The following is a 20,484-nucleotide window of genomic DNA, read 5'->3' on the forward strand; positions in this document are numbered from 1 at the left end:
TCTTCTCTGATAATCACAAATTATTCACATTGAATCCAATTCACTTGTTCATTGATCCCTTGATAGTAACGTCTCTAGAAACAAAACGAAAGAAAAGAAAATTTACCATCCAATTGTTGGTTTTTTTTTGTTTTTGTTTTATTGGAATAGTTAATTTCATGTAAAAACACAAACAATCAAAATTAATGGTCCTCTTATGATTCTAATCTTTTCCTAGTTCCCTTTCACCACCAACCATTTTGAGCAAAACAAAACAAAACCAAAAGAAAAAGAAAATTCTTTCATATTTCATTCCTAATCTTCAACTACACACTATAATTTTTTCTTTAGACAGAAAAAAAAAAGAAAAAAAGAAAAAAAACTCCCTTCAACTTCTCTGTAACATTGAAGAAGAGAGAAAATAAGAAAAACCCGCCATAACCATGGCGGTTTCTACCTTCTCAAACTTCTTCTCCTCCTCTCAACATTCTCTCTCTTTCCCTTCACCAAATCACCACAAATGTTCCTTTCCTCAAACCTTGATGACTTTCTCCCTCAAAACTTCTCCTACTCTCTCTTTAACCACCTCAAACACGACCTTCCCACCGGTCACCACACCCTTCCGACCGCCGTACGTCACCGCAGGTGGTGGCTCTGATGGTGGAGGAGGCGGCGCCGGCGGAGGGGACGGCAATGGCAATGACGGCGGGCCAGATGATGGTGGGGACTTCCGGGACCAAAACAAGGCGGAGGCATTGATGGCATTGGCGGAGGAGGGACGGTCGTTGGAGAGCCTGCCGAAGGACTTGGCGGCGGCTGCGGAGGCGGGGCGGCTGCCGGGGGCGATTGTGAGGAGGTACTTTGAGCTTGAGAAGTCAATGGTGTTCCGGTGGTTACTTGGTTTTGGAGGCTTTAAGGAGAGGTTGCTTGCTGATGATCTTTTCTTGACCAAAGTTGCCATTGAGTGTGGCGTTGGGATATTCACCAAGGTATATCAATTAGTTTATAATATAATATCTTGTTTGTATGAATTAATATAGTTTTATTGGCTTGATGGTACTATATTAGGATCATATTCTAGTTTAGTGATTAATTAATGTTGGGATACTCACCTAGGTATATATTAGTTTACATCTTTTGCTAACATCATGAATTATTTTTTTTTTTTGTTGGGTTTATGGTACATTATTAGGATCATATTCTAGTATTTGTTAGTGATTAATAATGTCGTCGTTTGTTTTGCAGACTGCTGCAGAATTGGAACGGCGGAGAGAGAATTTCAAAAAAGAGCTAGATTTTGTGTTTGCTGATGTGGTACGTCTGTAACTTGTTTATACATATATATATATATATATATGTGTGTGTGTATATATATATACATATATGTATATTGCATGGGACAAACTTGTGTTTGTTGGACATTTTATAATAAATGATAATTACATTAATGGAAAATGATGCCAACTGACACGACTTTCAAGAAAATTGTACTTTATATGTTTGTTTATGTATAAGATTTTTACCTCAAATTTATGTTGTGCCGAGCCTGAAAATTTTCAGTGGGACACTATACAAAATTTAGAGAGTTTTTTTTTATTAAATAGGAGCATGATTATATATTTCAGTTATTAAGTGGAGCATAATTAAAATTTATACCGTTCAATCTCTCACTCTTTTTTATTAGACTATAAATTTGGCATCTTGGTAGTTGCTATTTTTTTGTTATGGTATCTGTCTACAGATTATGGCCCTAGTAGCAGATTTTATGCTAGTATGGCTTCCTGCTCCAACTGTTTCTCTCCGGCCGCCACTTGCCGTCAGTGCCGGCTCTATCGCCAAGTTCTTCCATGGCTGCCCTGAAAATGCCTTTCAGGTTTTATAATTAATTGTTGTGATTAATTCTTAATACACATTTTGTTTCACCAATCATATGAAGTCTAAAATCAATTAGTCGGTACAAATTTAACTGTGCTATGTGCAGGTAGCTTTGGCTGGAACGTCTTATTCACTTTTACAGAGAATAGGTGCAATTGTGGTGCGTATATATAACTAATTATAGATTATCTATATATAAACATGTTTTAGTAGTAATGTTTAATAGATAATTGGGAGTTAAATAATCTTAATTAATCTGTTGTGCAGCGCAACTGGGCCAAACTGTTTGCAGTGGGGACTGGGGCATCTCTGGTAAGTACATTATCTTACGCTTTATAGTTTACTTTTTGGATCCATCCTCGGCAGGTCGCTCTATTGGTATGATTAGTTTTTTAACTGTTGAATCTGATTAAAATTAAATAAAATTAAAAAAATATACAAAATAAACAGTTTCTGATAGAGATTTAACAGTTAAAAACGGTTAAAAAAATAAAATTACGAGTAGTTTTATTTTTTTAATGTCTTAAACTTCTTTTTTTTTTTTCATTGCCCATATATAAGATGAAAATATGATCCTTATCTTTTCTGTTTGTCATTCTTTCACTAGTCTAATTATTGACAGGTTTCTATTGGAAAATGCGCTTTAATCCTCATATACAGCCATGTCCGCAGAAAATATATTAATAAACAAAGCTTTTTTGACATTAGATCAATTCACATATGTTGGGCTTTATGCATGTGGAATTTGTCCATCAACAACAATATGATGCTTAATACGACTGGTGTTAAATAATATTGTTCAAGGCTTAGTCGGTCCTCTTACAACCGTGGGCCCCGCTGACCTTTGTCAAGGCAACAAAACATGAACCCACTTTTGAGAGAGGACGGAGCACAATACTTTTTTTGATATCTAGTAGATGTTTATTTTCTATGTTCATTCTTAATTTTGAATCATAATTTATGATTTTTTATCGTGTTTTTTTCTCATAAAAAACATACATAAAATAAAAATAGTCTTAAATTATAATTCTAAATACACGAACCAAACGTCCACTTAATTATCTATTTTAACATGAGTGATAACTTCTTCTTTTTTTTAAAGGTTGGTACAGGAGTCACAAATGCATTGATCACTGCAAGGAAGGTTATAGATAAGTCATTTGCTGGTGAAGCAGAGGATGTGCCCGTTTTACCAACCAGCGTTGCCTATGGTGTTTACATGTCCGTTTCTAGCAACCTAAGGTATGTCGTTTTATGCTGTTAAGAAAACGACATGTCGTTCACTGTGGCTTTCCAGTCATGATATAATTTCTTGGTTTAATACAGGTACCAAATACTGGCTGGAATTATAGAACAAAGAATTCTAGAACCTTTGTTACACCAACACAAGGTTGTGCTAAGTGCCGCTTGCTTTGCTATTCGAACAAGCAACACATTTTTGGGTTCAATACTGTAAGATTTGTTGTACCTTCCTAGTAATAACCCTTCAAATGTTCAATTTTTTTTTTTTTTGGGATTATTTTTAATACTTTTTATATTTTGTGTACTGTGGTTAGGTGGGTCGATTTTGTACGTTGGCTTGGAGTTCAGAGGAGAAGAGACTAGAGCGTAGGGCTGAGCGGCTTATTTGTACACCATTTTTGAAAGTTAAAATCTCATTTTGGTATAATACATTTTTTTTGCTTATTTATGGAATTTCTCATTTTATTCGTATATACATTTTGTTTCCATTTGCTTTTGTTAATTTCATATTCATTAGAGGCACATCGTAGCCAAAGTTATGAACGTCAAAGATTTTACTAACTAAAACTCAGATGGCACATTAGTTTCAGCCAAAAAAAGAGTACAATTTCAGCACTTTGATCCTTTTTTTTTTTTTTTTTATGTATGCTTCTACGTAATGGAACTTATAATTATGCATAATTTCTACTCCATGAAAGGATTTTGCCTTTCTTTGAACCCAAAAATATTTATTCTAACATTTTTTGCTTAGAAATAAGAATTCAGAGTAACAGATCATATTATTTGTAATCAAGGTTGGCTACTTAAACAGTTTTGGAAGATTGTGCTAGGAAACAAGATCAGAAGTAATTCATGCCACGAAATTAACAATATGGAAATAAGAATTCGAATTTGTTACAGTAAAAAACTCTCAGAAACAGTCACATCTAATTTTTTTACTGCAGTAAAAAACTCTCACATAAAGTCACATCTTAACTTAAATTAAAAACTCGAATCAACAAATTAAACGGACCATAAGTTATTTTCCCCCTACCCTGCTATCTATATCGTTAATTGTCAGAGAATCGATATTTGTATGAGAAACTAATTCTTGTATCAACAAATTTTTTTATGGACATCCCATAAGGAGTATGTCAACTAGAGGTATTAGAGTAATGTATGGTTGTTTTAGCTACGGAAGATTATATGTCAATAACATTCTCTCATAGCTTATATATCCTTCATACATGTAAAGAAGCTAACGAAATATCAAATTTCACCTCCTTTTGTTTATTTGTCAATTAAACTACAAAATTGGCCATCCTCCACCAAGCGTTTTCTTTTGTTAAACTATAAAATTATTGTTGGCCCACCTTCAAACAGCTTAAGCTTTTAGAATGGATTAGTAAACTAATATGGTATCAGAGCCTATTGTTCAAATGAGTTGGGTCGATCCATCAAAAATACAATATTAGTGACTCCTTAGCAGAGCACCATCTTGCGGGAGTGTGTTAAGGGTAAAATGCCCAAGCACCGCATCATCTAAATACAAATATAATTATAGTCATATAAGTATATTGGACTACTCCACTTAAATAGGTCAATTTTTTAAGATGAAAGTCTAATATTTTTTAAAGTACAATTCTTCTCTCTTTTTTTTCTTCTCACTTCTCCTTAAATTCTAATATCTTTTAATGAATTGGGTAATTTCGAGCTTCACGACACACTGAACACATCCCAACTATGTTCGCACATGTTTCGCTTCTCGCTCCTTTGCTAGTACTACCAATCTTTATCAAACTAAAAGAAGAAAATTACAATGTCTGAGAAGAAAAACATTAACAAACCAAGAGGGTAATAATAAACAGAGTACAGTAATATGCCTCGTTAACATAAAAAATAAATAAATAAAACAACAACAACAACAAATGAAAAGGGAAATCAATCAACTTTTGATACTAATAAGGGTCACAATATGCCTCGTTAAAAACCTCACCAGACAAACCATTAGGAATAAATTCGAACTCTTTTTAGAGAACCACTGTAGGAGAAATCCAGAATGCCATAATGATTAATGAGCAGTGAGACTGAACCAAAATCCATGGCTGAATGTCATCAAGATTTGACCTGGTTTAAGATGAAAATTACATGTTGATAAAAAAAAAAACTGCATGAGAAAACAGAGGAAATCACATGCACAGAATTAGAAATTTATAATTTCCTATCCACGCTTGACTTGCAAAAATTATAATTTATAATTTACTCCAATTTGTTCTGCACAAAAAATTCAAAATAGTAGAATTGAGGTAATGAAACAAAATCCCTGATCAATTTGGAAGAAAACGAAAACGATGAGGTTAAATTTAAGCTGAAAAGAATGCAAAAGTTTCAAATTGTTAACTTCTACGAGTTATATGCACCACTCTTGATCACCAAAAAAATGTCTAATCTATTTAATAACTAAATCTGGAAACTAGCATTCCAACAAGGAGCACGTAATTTATATTTGAAGTTAAAATTGTAGTCTGTTTGCTGCATAACCAGAAACATATGAAGAAAGCTGATGTATATATACCTGTACAAGTGGCCTAGAGCAAAATCAGTTTCGAGAACTCATATCTAAGCGCAAATCCGGGATGTGAGAAATCTTATCCCAATCCGCACCTGCTTTCCGTTGGCATCTATGCAATAAGGCGGGGCAGCCCTTGATCTCCAGCGTCTGTAGCGAAGTGAGGCTGCCTATTTTTTCAGGCAGTGACTTCAAGTTGGGACATATCGAGATCGAAAGTTTCTTAAGTAGTTTCAGCTCGATGATCCTCTCTTGAAGGATGGTAAAATTGCAACGCCAAATGTGGATTTCCTGCAAGCTGGTGATCTTTTGCAGCCTGCTAGGGAGAGATATCCAAGATTTGGAAGGGAATCAAGTCTCAAATACTGCAGGCTCGTTAGGTTCCCCTACATTATTTCATCAGCTTTCTCGTCGTCGAGTTCTTCGATGCCTACAATAGACAGATTCTTCAATTTAGAAAGAGGTGATAAAAAGGAAGATGAGCGAGCATTTACCGATGTTGACGATGATGCTTCATACGCTCGTGTACATGTCTGGAATCGCATGTCTTTGGCTTTCACCATTAAAGTCTCCTGGAATGGCTTCGAGCTGCAGGAATCAGGGACTAAGCCTTCTTCTAGAGTTGGAAAAAGTGGAAAGGAAACCAGCTCAGGGCAATCCTCGATGAACAGTTTAGAAAGATGAGGAAACATGTGATCCTTATTGCATTCCGATCTGGCCACTAGCTCCTTAGCAGAGGCAATTCCATGAGACGGAGTTCTTGTAACCCCTAAAAAGACAACACCGGCGAGGAAACGAAGCCATCCTTAATATTGTGTGAAACATATTCTAGCTTGGTCATGTCTTCCAATACAAGTACCTTGAGGGAAGGGTAGAGATGCAACGGCGGCAAGTATCTGCAGTTTGGACATCTCCGCAAGACAAGTTTCACCAATTTGTTATGCGACTAAGGCCCGACTGGTACGGTGTCTCCCCTGTAACCACTGAGAACGAATCCTCCGAGATGTGAGTGCGGTTTGAAGCTTGTCACTAGTGCCTCATGACCTCCAGATTCTGTTGTGCCAATCTCCCAATCTAATGCCAAGGATTGAAGAAACTGCTTCTCCTCCAAACGTGCACTCGCAATATTCATATCATGTCGCAACATCCATACCATGTTGCAACACCTGATGAAACACTTTGTGCAACACTTTTTTGGAGATCATCTTTCAAAATCATTGACCTCTGAAGCTCGCTCTCTTTGAATCTTCTCTCCGTCTTACTCCCTGAATGTAATACTCTCTGAATTTTGTTCTTATCACCTGTCAAATGCTTGGAACAGCCACCATCACTACACTCACAATTATTAGTATATGCTTCTAAAGAAGTACAAGCTCTTTGACACCTAAAATCAGATTTTCTTACCCGCACATGTCTAGGAAATTTATCGTGCACATCAATCTTCATTTTAGGTGTTATTCTTATGGAGTTCGTTGAATTAAGAAGCATATCTCTCTTCAAAGCATTCAAATACTTGTAGCATCTCGGTCTTATGTGTCCAGGCAATATGCAATAGTGACATGTAGAGACAAACTTTCTTGACTTATGTTGAGGGGAAGAATAGTTACCTTCTTATCGTGCATAGTCTGGAGTTTACAAACAGGCGTCTCCTTCATAAACATTGTTTTGGACGATGCACTTTCACCAGTATAGTCAAGTCCATGACGATCACTACTCGCCTTTTCTATCAAGAGAATGTGATCCAGTTTGGCGGTGTTGAAATTCATCATCTTCGATGCCTTCTGAGTACTTTTCAATTCAGCCCTGTTCTCTTTCAATTTCTTATCCTACTCAGCAATAAGGAATTCATAATTTTCTACAGCCTTCTTCAACACATCCTTCTCTTTGACAAACTCATCAACTCGTTCTCGCAGAGTTAAGGACACATCCTTAATGCAGAAAAATTAAAGGACGCTAGAAAATGATATTGCAGTTCGGTTCAACAACCTACATCTGTAGGGCCACGCTCAGACAGTGAACAATCCACTAAGTTCCAAAGAATTACCGACATCAATCGGATTTATACACTCAAAGACTTCCTCCTTAACGTTGTCACTGCCGTGTCGAATCTCCTTAACGGCCTAGTCCAACGAGCACCACTCGTCTTCAAATTGCACGACGAAATCCCTTCGATTGGCATTAGCAGTGCGCTTTCTTCTGAAAGCTTCTAATCTTTTTCCGAAGGACGATCTTCAATCAACACTTAAAGGCTCACTCTCATATAGACTTTTTCTGAATATTTCTTCTATAAAAAACATGCCCCAAATGTATCCTTTGATTACCCAATATTTTCTTTTTCAAGGCCACCATATTTACGTACACCACTAATGTATATATAGTAAAGTTACTCATGGGCCTACCTTTGTGAAGTACGTGAAGATCTCACCAATATGATTTGGTGTTTGAATCATATATATCTAAAGAGATAAATGCGAGCTTCAATCTCTCCACGCGATTATCTTCGATTATCTTTAGGCAATCAGCTTCTCACGCCAACAAAAGTCTCTAGCTCTCATGCAAGGTAAGTCTCCAATAATTAATTCTCATATACCCAAAATACAATGCACACACCCACTGATCACTACACATTTTTTCTAAAAGTAATTCATCCAAAAACTACAATCAGCCTCGTGACTTTCCTGTCACTAGAAACAATCCATCACACAATCAATTTAATATTCTTTCCTCAAATAACTCTCTCAATTATTCTCTGAAATTACCTTGCAAAAATTTGATTTTCATCAACAAAAACATTCCATATTCGGAGCAATCAAGCAACTAAAATCACTTATAATATTCTCCATAAATGTTAGTTGCCAAAAATACCTGTTTTTGAATTTTTACAACTAATGTCAACAAATTGTCAATTAAAATCCTAAAACTAACAATATTCGATTGATCACTTATTCATATTGGTTATCAATGATAAACCATCAAATTTATGAGTGATAATTTGTAAATCACTACATCACTAATTAAACATTTCACGATCATTTTCCTAATTTAGTATTTTAAAGATATTATATTTGTATATCTGTTGTAAGCGGCAACATAGTTGCAAGTGTTTCCTCTGCAGTTCTTGTGTTATGTTAAAGGTTTGTTGTCGTTGTACCATAAAAAAAATTCATAGTGTTTCCTTTGCAAAATTTCATGTTGTTTAACATAAAAAAACCGACATAATTTTTGGTTGTCGTTAATGTTTCAAATAGTTTTCTTTCGGTCCATATACAAATGACGTGCCGTACTTTATTTCCAAACCTGTCGTTTGTCATCTAAAAGTGCAGTGATGGAACTAGAATTTATCAGTAAAGGGGTTAAATTTTTTATTTATTAAGATTATAATAATATGTATATATATATATATCACAATTTTTATTTATTAAATATTAAGAACTACTAATTTAAAGGGATCAAGTTTAATCTATACACTCACCTACAATATTAAAATTAAAACCACTATATTAAGAAAAAAAAAATTAAGAAAAAAGCTAGGAGGGGCCGTCTCCGTCACTGTAAAAGTGTGTCGTCAATTTTTTCACAAAACGACAATATGTTTACTTATGTTAGATTGGTGCCGTCTATCATGTTAACAGCGTGTCAACGACATACAAAACTCTTTATCATTTTTTACTACCGAAAAAAAAGATAGAAAGAAAGATACGCAAAAAAAAAAAAAAAAAAAAAAAAAAAAGTTTTTAAAAAAAAAAAATTTTTTTAAAAAATTTTCATTTTTATAAAAAAAGAATTGTTTTAACAAATGTTCCAAGTTTCTTATTCAATTAAAAAAATAATTGTTTTCTAAAAATGGTTAATTAGTGATTTATTGGTGGATTTGAAGATTTATTACTAATTGACCAATATCAATTAGTATTTAATTAGTCTTTTAATGATTTATTGATAAATTAATATTTAACTTGGTGGTCAATCAATAATGACCGAATCATGTTAATATCACCAGTCAATTTCGTAAAATAAATACTTATTCAAAGAGGTGAAAAAAACCGACCACTCTCACTCAATTTCTCTTTTCCAATATTTCTTCTACATTTATCAGGGGCCTTTGTAAAAATAATCTAATAGAAAAACTTTATTCATAAAATGACAATCCAAAAATTTTTATTTGCAAAATGACTTCTGAGAAGAAAGAAAAACGAAAAAAAGCAAATTTTGTTGATTTCTTCACATTCATTCTCCCGAAGAAGCCATTCTTCTCATTCTTCGGAAACACTTCGCCATCTCCGCATCTCTGCCAAAAATTCCTCCGCCTTTCTTCCTCTCTCTCGCTCCTTCTCTCTCTAGCCGTTGATTCTCAGCGTCGTAGGCTCCGATTCTCTCAGCATCGTAGGCTCCGATTCCAGCTTCCGCCGCCTTCGATTGTCGTTGCCGCCGCGGATTGTCGTCGTCGCCGCCTAGTTGCCGACAAACCCAAGATCTCTCCCCTGTCTCCCTTTCTCATCGTGGAATTAAGAATTTATTCAAATAAAATAAATAAAATTAAAAAGTTATTTTCCTAATTTTACTTTTTTCTCGGTTATTTTAGCCAAATTCTCATTTATCAGTTAGTAGTCCATTCTGGTTCCTCTCTTATCACCTTTTCACTTGAGTTTAACATTTTTTTTTATTATCATGGTCGAAAAAGTCCAAGTGAAAATTATTTTGGCCGGCAATTTAAAATTTTAAGTAGCCTTCACTATCAACATTTATAAGAATTATGCATTTTTCATGACATTTCCTATGTAGCTTCATTGACTTAAATGCATGCCTTATTTAAAAGTCAAATAATGAGTCCACACCACCTTGTTATTATAAACATAATGAAAGCTAAGTGATTAGAACGTCCACATTGAATATATAATGAAGAGTTTCATAAGACATTTAATAGAAAACCATATTATAGATGTTGCTTTTATAAGCTTCAGTCTTCATTCTTCTGTTATTCTGGTTTTTCAACTCTTCTATTCCTTTTTTTTCCTTAATCAAACTTTCTTGCTCTTCACGTAAGTCAAATTGATACACTCTAACTTCAAGTTCCATGCCCTAAAATTGTGTCTTGGAAAGTCAGTCCTCATGGAACGACTTACAATACTTGGATTAATGCTTCTAGTTCTCTTCCATGTATCAGGAGAGTTCATTAGCAATACTGATGCTCAATTGATGGATTGCTTAGAGTCCGACCGAGGAGCTCTTCTCGACTTCAAAACTGGTCTTGAAGATCCCGAAAGCTGGCTTTCGTCATGGAAAGGGAGCAACTGTTGTCAGTGGTGGGGAATAAGCTGTGACAAAGCTGGGGCTGTTACAACAGTTGATCTCCACAACCTCAGTGGGGAAATAAGACCTTCATTGACAAAACTTAGGTCCTTGAAACATCTGGACTTGAGTTCCAACACTTTCAAGGTAATCCCATTTCCTAAATTTTTAGGATCTTTGGAGAATTTGCAGTATCTAGACATCTCATATGCTGGTTTTAGTGGTCTAGTCCCTTCAAATTTAGGAAACCTCTCTGGCTTGCAGTACCTTGATGTCAGTTCTTTTGGTTTATATGTCGATGATCTTGAATGGGTTAGGGGTCTACTCTCTCTAAAGAATCTTGTCATGGATGGTGTTGACCTTTCAAAGGTAGGATCAAACTGGATTGTGATGCTAAACAAGCTTCCATTCTTGACGAAGTTGCATCTCTCTTCTTGTGGCCTATTTGGTTCAATTCCGCCTCTTGCATCAGTTAATTTCACTTACTTGCTGATTTAGATCTTAGTGGTAACAGTTTTGATTCGGAAATACTTGACTGGCTCGTCAATATTAGCAGCCTTGTAACTGTCGATTTGAGCAGTAGTGGCCTGCATGGAAGGATCCCACTCGGCTTTGGTGAGCTTCGAAATTTGCAGTTTTTGAGTCTTCGTTGGAACAGTAATCTCACAGCAAGTTGCCCTCAGTTGTTCAGTGGAAGATGGGAAAAGATAAATGTTCTTGACTTGGCTTCTAATAATCTGCATGGAAAACTTCCTTCTTCCATTGGAAACATGACATCTCTCACTTACTTGGATCTTTCTGACAATAATGTTGAGGGTGGAATTCCAAGTTCTATTGGAAAGCTCTGTGACCTCAAATTTCTGTGTATATCAGGTACTAACTTGACTGGAGCCTTACCTGACTTCCTTGAAGGAACACAAAGCTGTCATTCTAGGAGTCTACTGCCTAGCCTTCAGTACTTGGATTTGTCAAACAACCAATTGGTTGGTAAATTGCCAGAATGGCTTGGTCAAGTTAAGAGTCTACTTGAACTTGATTTGAAGTTCAACTCGCTATATGGCCCGATTCCAGCTTCTTTTGGGTCGTTGCAAAATCTTACAGGTTTGGCATTAGGAGACAACAAACTAAATGGGACTCTCCCATATAGTTTAGGGCAACTTTCTGAATTGTCTTACTTTGATGTTTCTTTCAATCAGTTGACCGGGGTAGTCAATGAAACGCATTTTCTAAAGCAACATAAGTTGAGATATCTAATACTCTTTTTAAACTCTTTGATGCTCAATTTCAGTTCGAATTGGGTCCCTCCATTCCAAGCATGGACTATTACAATGGGTTCATGGAGTCTTGGTCCTTCATTTCCAACTTGGCTTAGAACACAAAAGGAGATCAGCTTATTGGATTTCTCAAATGCCAGCATTTCCGATTTTGTTCCTTATTGGTTTTGGGATGAAATCTCCTCAAATCTCTCATACTTGAATGTTTCCTTTAATCAATTAAAAGGTCACCTACCAAGTCCACTAAATATATCTCCCTCTGCAGATGTTGACTTGAGCTTTAACCTTTTCGAAGGGCCTATTCCTCTCCCAATTGTGGGAGCAGCCGGAGGAGGAGTCCTTGATCTATCCAACAATAAACTTTCAGGGCCTATTCCGCAAAATATAAGTTCTTCCCTACCAAACTTGCGCTTCCTCTCTCTTTCTAAAAACCAGATAAGAGGAGAAATCCGAGCTTCTTTTGGCAACATGGAATTCCTTGAAGTCATTGATCTCTCAATTAACAAATTATCAGGAAACATTCCGGCAAGCATTGGGAATTGCTCTTTACTAGAGGTATTGGACCTCAGTAACAACAATTTATCTGGTAATATTCCGGCCTATTTGGGTAAACTACGGTTTCTCCAAACCTTGCATCTAGGGGGCAACAAGCTTTCGGGAAGGATCCCATCATCTTTAAAGAACTTGTCAAGTTTGGAGACATTGGATCTTGGAAACAACAGACTAATAGGAAGACTACCACAATGGATTGGGAAAGGACTTGAAAATCTAAGAATTCTAAGCTTGAGGTCAAACTCATTCTCCGGAGAATTGCCTTCTACGCTTTCGAATTTAAGCTCATTACAAGTGCTGGACCTGGCAGAAAATCTGTTCAATGGCTGCATCCCTGCTAGTTTTGGAGATTTCAAAGCCATGACTCAAGGTAAACGCATAAACCGGTATCTTTTCTATGGTAACTACTGGGGTAAGTATTATGAAGAAAAATTGTTGGTGAATATGAAAGGCCAGATTCTGACATACACCAAGACACTATCTCTTGTAACAAGCCTGGACCTCTCTGGCAACAATTTGAATGGAGATATTCCTGAGGAAATCACAAATTTACTTGGTTTGGTTGTTCTGAACTTGTCCCAAAATCATTTTAGTGGTCATATTCCTATTAGCATTTCAAACATGGGACAATTGTTATCACTTGATCTCTCAAGTAATAGCCTACGGGGTCCTATTCCTGCGAGCTTGTCATCACTTTCATTCCTGGGGTATGTCGACTTGTCAAACAATGGGTTTTCTGGTATGATTCCTTATACTGGTCATATGACTACTTTCGACGCATCCTCTTTTGCCGGAAATCCAGGACTTTGTGGTGCTCCACTTGCTGTGAAATGTCCGGGTGATGATTCGAACAAGGGGCCAGTTTTCAATGAAAACCACGATGATGACAACTTCATTGATAAGTGGTTTTATTTGAGTGTTGGGTTGGGATTTGCCGCAGGACTTCTAGTTCCTTATCTTGTGTTTGCCATGAGAAGACCTTGGAGAGATTCTTACTTTCGGTTCATGGACAGTTTTGCAAAGAGAATATCATGGTTTGGGACATATAGAAGCAGAACATAAGAGGTCTAAACATGGTCTGGACAAATGAAAGCGAATGCCATTTAAGGCAGCATTCTGGTTTTTGCCTTCTTTTTCTTTTCAGCTTGGATTATGTACTGCTTGCAGAATAAAATGAAACTTCAGTGCTTCAAATTCGTTAAGTTCATATATTTAAACTTCTGCATGATACTCAAATCATCTGTTTTTTCTGCTTTTTTTTTTCTTTTCTCTGGATTTCTTTTCATTAAGACATCAGTTCCACTTCAATTTTAAGAGAAAGAAATGTGTGAGAAGTCAGAGAAATTGAAAAGGCATCACACAATATCAGGACAAAAACAACAAGAGAGAGATCTATAGCTCTCTTTAGTATTGTTTCCTATTTAATAATAATGCTCATAGAAAATAAACAACAGAAGACAAGTAACTGAAAATGAAGAAGGCTTATCAAAACGACTTGAGGAGAGAGCTTGATTGATGTTTTGCTCAGGAAAAAGATTCATCTACAGAACACAAGTGAACATTTAACAGAACCCAAAAATCATATAATGTTTTTTACTATTTATTTATTTATTTATGGCTAATGTCTAAAATCCTAACAGTTAAACATGATTTTTGTTGCCATATTCTTTTAATCATATTTTCTTCTGAATCTTCAGCCTATTTCGACTTGCTTTATATGCTTATATTTGAAAATTTTTGGGGATGATCGATCGAAATGAAGAGCAGACTTTACAAACGTGTCATCTGATTTTTATTCATGGCTTGTTTAAGGATTCATGAAGCATTAATGTAATCGAAAAGCGAAAAATTGAGAATGGAAATTTTGGCTCCTTTACGATCAAGGAATTAATTTGGAATCATACAATCTTGTCATCTGATTACATGAATTCTTTTTGGGAAAATACACTTAATAACATTTTTTTTACCTAGCTTTTTAAAGTAAATAACATATATTTTAAATAGTAATAAATTATAACATATCTCTCTTATTCATTTTGAAATAAATTATTCATTTTCAATTTGATCCACAAAATTTTCTTCTTTCTTTTTTCTGGTTATCTCTCGAATTACTTTTCCAAAAGCTACCTATCTCTACAGCCTCTCTCTCTCTCTCTCCCCTCTCTTTCTCTCTCTCCCTCCATAAATCAGATGCAAATGGCGACTTACGATGACTGATGATAGCCACCGTACGAGGGAATCTCCGCCGACGTCTCTCTCTCTCTCTCTCTCTCTCTCTCTCTCTCTCTCTCTCTCAGATAAATATTATATTATTTACTTAAATATGTTATTTACTAATGAATACGGTATTAAATGGTAAATACAACATTTATGAGTATTTATTGTGTTAAACAATCACCGAAAAACGGTTACAGGAATCAAAAAATAGTCACCAGTCACTAGAGCCGGCCGTCGGTCCCGGTCATAGTGGACTTGACTATAATCTTTTTATTTTAAAAAATATATTATAATTTACTATTTTTTAAAAAATAGATATTTTGGTAGGAAGAGTGAGGTAGAAAATGAGCTTTAGGGATATTTTTGAGTTTTTAATAATGTTTAAAATTTATAATATCAAATTACGCTATAATTTACTATTTTTAAAAAATATGTTATAATTTACTAAACAATCCTTTATCCCGTATTTTTAATGATTTCAGTACTTGTTTAGCTGGTTTGTTTATCATAACACAGAATAATAAAAGCGACATCAAAACATAAAATGACGATTAAACAATGAAAACGACATGATCTGGAAAACGACAAGTAAAAGCAAAATGAAGTCGGCAACATAAAAGCGACGTCAAAATAAACATCAAACGAAGTTGACAACATTAAAAACAAAGCCAAAATAAAACGACAATCAAGCAAAAACGACATGATCTGGAAAACGACAAAATAAAAACAAAATGAAGTCGGCATCATAAAAACGACACCAAAATAAAAATGACAAAAATATAGAAACACGATATAACATTGTAACCAGTAAAAACAACGACAACACGCCATAGACTAAAAAAACAAAAAAAACAAAAACAAAAAAACAAAAACAAAATTAGGGCTCAGCTCAGAATACGCATTCAAAGGACCAAAACCCTAGCTTGCAAGAAAGAACCTTCAAACTGAAATCAGCAGAACCAGAAAAGAGAGAGAGAGAGAGAGAGAGAGAGAGAGAGAGAGAGAGAGATGACGCAGAAAAGCAATCTATTCAAAGGCCAACAAAAGAGGAAAACTATCCCTCCCAATCGCCATGGAAAAGTTCCTCAAACCCGTAAAGGTATTACCTTTCTCTCGTCCTTCGCAATTAGCCTGACAAACGTCGAATTGATTAACTGAAAAATAAAATCCTTTTTTCTGGTTTGTTTTTCCAGGCAAGAGATTTGTAAAGCCTTCAAATTTTTCGAGCGAAATGAATATGGATCGAGTAAGTCCCAATTTCTCCTCCTCTGCTTTTTTTTTTTTTTTTTTTGTTATTCATCTTTTTTTCCCCGAATATACTTTATTTAAGATTTGTAAATTCCCAGCAAATTAAGTTTTCAGTTCTTTTTGCTGTCTTAAGAGATCAATTTAAGATGCTAAGGCAAAAGCTTTGGGTTTTAATGTGCTATATTTGTGCTATTGTTTAGAGCTGGAGACTTTAGGGCATATCAAATTTATAGAGTAAATTGGGTTTTCTGAATTTGTTCGTGTTGAATTTTAGTGTTATTACTATTTCAAGTTACAGCTATGGTTGCTCTGAGTTTTCAATGATCCATTTATCCTGTCTAAGGGGAGTAATGGGTAAATTTGCAATAGTCAGAAAAGGCATTGATTTTAGGAAAAAGCTTTGGGCTTAATTAATGTGCTACATTTGTGTTATGGCCTAAAGTTGGGGACTTTATGGCATTGTCAAATTTGTGTGTATTGAAGTTCACTTCACTCGATCTTTTCGACTTTCGGGAAGTGATGCTTGCTGCTTTTACAGTGGGGAAACATTTTGCTGTTTGAACTCTTTATGTTGGCTGGATGGAAGGTACTAGATTAGTTTTTGCAAGAATTGGACAAGAGCTCCAACTAGTCGTCCTAAATTGCAATTATGTTTTCACCTTTTGAGTTCTTTTCATTTTGATTGAGACCCGAGAATGATTGGATATGTTTTATATGTTTTGAGGAGGGATTTGGTCTGATAATTAGTTTATCCAATTGATGTTCTTTGGTGCCCAAGATAGGTGAATGCTGATTGAAGTAGGAATTAGAATAGGAGACCCTGAAAGCCTTCGATGCGTGTTCATTTTATGGTTTGAATGATATAATATTGAGATTTGTCAGATCTTATTTTCCAAGTCTTTAATTGCATCATGTCTTTCCACATACAAACTCTTAATTTTGACTGGATTGTAATCAGGAGGTGACAAAGTTCATAAACCACTGCAATGAGATGAAGGCTGCCACTGCTGCCAACAAGGAGGGTGGCCAACTAAGCCTTGTCAAACCGCCCCCTGAGGCACCGAGCAAAAAGAAAAAATCCACCGTAGAGACTGAAAGCGGCACTAACAAGTAGCTGATGACAACTGGACAGAGAGTAGAATTTTTTGGACGCGCGTGACTTGAACCTGCTGTGTGTTAAATAGTTCTCTTTGAAGATGAGAGTGCACCTCTGTTTTTTTAGCCTGTCCTTAGCAGTTTTGAACTAGGGCCTCCTTAGATACTCTTTACTTGTTTATGTGATTTCGGGATTAAATTATGAAAGCAGTTTTGAGCCAACGGAGAATTGTTGATAGTTGATAATGTGATAAAGAAAGTCTAGTTATGTTCACGAAATCTTTTATCATCATATATATTGAAGATTTATGCTTGCCCTTTGCTATTTCTTTTTTTATGTTGCTTTGTTACGGAAGATGATTGCTTTGATTTTATGAAAGCTCCTTAGAATTAGAGACCAAATAATAAATGACAAGAAAAAAAATACAGAAGCAGAAACAGAAACAAAAAAGAAAAAAAACAATAACCAACTAGTTAGTTGTTGCCTACTCTAGGAGTTCTTAACATTTAAAGGTATATAAATATCTAGTTGTTAATGTTTGTCCTGTCACTTTCTAAGGGCAACAATATATAGTTCATAAATTTAAATATAATATTTGAATTGAAATTCAAAATTTTTACAATGAGGTCCGAAAAATGACTTGCTAATCTTGACCAGCTTTAAACCGTTTAACCATATTTTGATTTTATTGGAATTAAAAAAAGAAAAAAAACAGTATGAGGTTTGACACTGTTAAACTTGATCATAACTGGGTAATTGTATGAGATGAATAAGATTCTTTTTTTTTTTTGTGATTAGCAAAAAAAAGGGTTTTTTTTTTTTTTTTTTTAATAACGGAAATGGAGAGGCAACAATGATCAATTCAATTGTGGGCATAGGCATTGAGGGTGACGCATGAGAAGAAGGTGAAGTGGATCCAAGTCATCCCAGGTCCACCTCCCTCTTATACCCTGCCATGTCTTTCTGACATCACGTGAGGACAGTAAAAGTTGGATTAAGCAGAGATCACGCACGTGACAACTACCCAAATTGTCTTTTTTTTTTCTTTTTCTTTTTTTTTAATGAAACTACCCAAATTGTCTTGCATATGTTAAACATGGCTCCACTGCAAAATTTGTTCTTTTTGGTTTCCTTTCAAAAAGATAGATTATTAATATTGGATCTCTTCGCATAAAAAATAAGAATGATTTTTAACTTGGGTGTGTTCTTTTCATATAAAAAGATAGAATATTACTATTGGATTAGAATATTACTATTGAATCTCTTCATATAAAAAAGAAATTTCCAAACGTACAAGACATTGGAATTATCAAAATTATGATATGGTTCCTATTATTATTATTATTATTTTTTTATTATTATTATTATTATTATTTTGAGAGAGAGTACATCTTTACTCTTTAGGAAGAAAACTAAGGCAATGTTTGATAGTTTGTATTTGTGTTGTATTTTTATAATATAATACGGTGTTTAATGTCATGATGTATTGTACAAGATGTTAAAAATGTAATTTTTAAAAATTTTAGGGTCAAATAGAATTTTTCAAAAGCTTTAGGGTCAATATGTTATCTTTTAAAAAAAGTTAAAGATCAAAATATAATTTTGTAAAACTTGAGTGGTCAAAATGTAATTTTTAGAATATATACATTTGCATTATGCTTTCTCAATTTTTAAACAATTATAGACTCCAACATGAATCTATGTTAACTCGATCCCGACCTCAGTCGTACCTAATCCCGACATAAATTGTAAATCTGCTATAGAATAATACAAAATAGTACATCAAAAATGAAACATATTTAATAATACGATATAAACCGTATTAATTTATAATACGATAATCATACAAAACATTATATTAATTTATTATTATACAATACGGTGCTTTAATACAGTCAAACAAACATACACAGAGATTAATATACAACTTTGTTTCAATACTTTTTAGTAATTTCAAGCTAAATCATCAGGATGAAAAGAAGAACCCTTTAAGATAATAACTCGGGAAAAGAACCGTGGAGATTCCTCACGACAATTAGTGAAAGGGTGAGTAATTTTGTCCATGGCACAACAACTTCTTCTTTTCTTTTCTTTTTTTTTTTATTCATGAACACAAAGTTTCCGACCCAATTCTTCTTCTTCTTCTTCCTAGATGCGCGCACACACATATATATACACACGTATATATATATACGTTATATATAAATGATCTTCGCTTGTCGGGTCCTAATGACCTTCTTCTTACACTCAAAAAACCAGATACTTTTTGGTGGTTGAATACTAGACATTTACGAAAAGAATCTCCATGGTGGTCGAATCAGAACTACATTGAAAGAAAGCAAAGTAGAATCTTGTTCAGTTACGGATTCTCACATATCTATTTAAAGAGGTTTTTTAAACTTGGTTTTTCATTTTTTTTTTCCATTTTATCTAAATTTAGTAATGTACTTTTAGCTCTAAATATTGCATGATGCGTGCGTCTATAGAAAAGGAGCAATGTCGTGAGTCGTTATTGGCTATCTTAGAGCCGGTTTGGTTCATGAGTTAGAATCATGAGATTAAAATTATTTTTGATTTACGTGTATTTTTTTGTAAGAGAAAATACTGTAGCGAACCATGACCATGATTCGAATCAGAGAACGAATCCTCTAACCAAACGTGCTCTTAATCACGTTTTTTTCAACCAATCACAAATTTACATATCAACTTTTAAACTCACTGATTATGATACATAGTTTTATATGTCAGCTTGAACTCTTACTTAAAATTCATTGATTATCATCTTTACTGGTCATAGTTAGAATTTTTTATTGAGACTTTCTCTTATAGTCTCTGCAAAAATATATTACTAGTAGTCTCTTACTTTTCAGTTATCAAATCTATATTAAAATTTATCTATTTTATATATTTTTTAATTTAATGTGGTTTTTATCAAATTAATAATTAAAAATTGAGACTATATCAGTAAGACCAATTACATGGGAAACTCTTTTTTTAATTAAGAAAAAGAAGGTGTGTTGAGTTTTTAAGTGAGCTAAGAAAAGAATAAGAAAAGAGTGCTACGTGGCAAGCTTTGACCCATGAACATAACAAAAATTACAGGTTATTAAGTAACATAATGAATGTTTGTTTGTTTGTTTGCTTTTTTTTTTTTTTTTTGGGCCTTT

At 34.5% G+C, this 20,484-nt stretch overlaps 2 protein-coding genes and 1 pseudogene across 2 annotated transcripts in view; all 3 read left to right on the top strand.

Annotated features, from left to right (window-relative positions):
• Positions 1 to 293: 293 nt before the first annotated feature.
• On the top strand, positions 294 to 3,487 carry LOC21391330 (protein RETICULATA-RELATED 4, chloroplastic). Its single transcript, XM_010104969.2, has 8 exons — positions 294 to 968; positions 1,225 to 1,293; positions 1,721 to 1,852; positions 1,961 to 2,014; positions 2,122 to 2,166; positions 2,957 to 3,096; positions 3,181 to 3,306; positions 3,411 to 3,487. Exons 1-8 carry the CDS (start codon positions 423 to 425, stop codon positions 3,457 to 3,459), a joined length of 1,161 nt encoding a protein of 386 aa, XP_010103271.1. The 5' UTR covers positions 294 to 422; the 3' UTR covers positions 3,460 to 3,487.
• A 7,263-nt stretch (positions 3,488 to 10,750) lies between these two features.
• On the top strand, positions 10,751 to 13,818 carry LOC21391332 (annotated as a pseudogene).
• Positions 13,819 to 13,829: 11 nt separating this feature from the next.
• Positions 13,830 to 20,484, top strand: part of LOC21391334 (protein PNS1) — an 11,317-nt gene continuing 4,662 nt past the window's right edge. The window contains exons 1-3 of the mRNA XM_024170043.1: positions 13,830 to 13,910; positions 15,855 to 16,053; positions 16,167 to 16,219. Coding sequence (XP_024025811.1) covers positions 13,830 to 13,910; positions 15,855 to 16,053; positions 16,167 to 16,219 — 333 coding nt within the window. The remainder of the gene's footprint in view (positions 13,911 to 15,854; positions 16,054 to 16,166; positions 16,220 to 20,484) is intronic.

The sequence above is a fragment of the Morus notabilis genome, unplaced genomic scaffold (assembly GCF_000414095.1).
Source record: "Morus notabilis unplaced genomic scaffold, ASM41409v2 Scaffold1309, whole genome shotgun sequence".
Classification (NCBI taxonomy): domain Eukaryota; kingdom Viridiplantae; phylum Streptophyta; class Magnoliopsida; order Rosales; family Moraceae; genus Morus; species Morus notabilis.

Excerpts from the sequence above, each read along its gene's own strand:
- LOC21391330 (XM_010104969.2), top strand. The coding sequence starts at position 423 with ATGGCGGTTTCTACCTTCTCAAACTTCTTCTCCTCCTCTCAACATTCT. Across the intron at positions 2,015-2,121 it reads AGAGAATAGGTGCAATTGTG|CGCAACTGGGCCAAACTGTT; the intron begins GTGCGTATATAT and ends TCTGTTGTGCAG. Across the intron at positions 3,097-3,180 it reads TCCGTTTCTAGCAACCTAAG|GTACCAAATACTGGCTGGAA; the intron begins GTATGTCGTTTT and ends GGTTTAATACAG.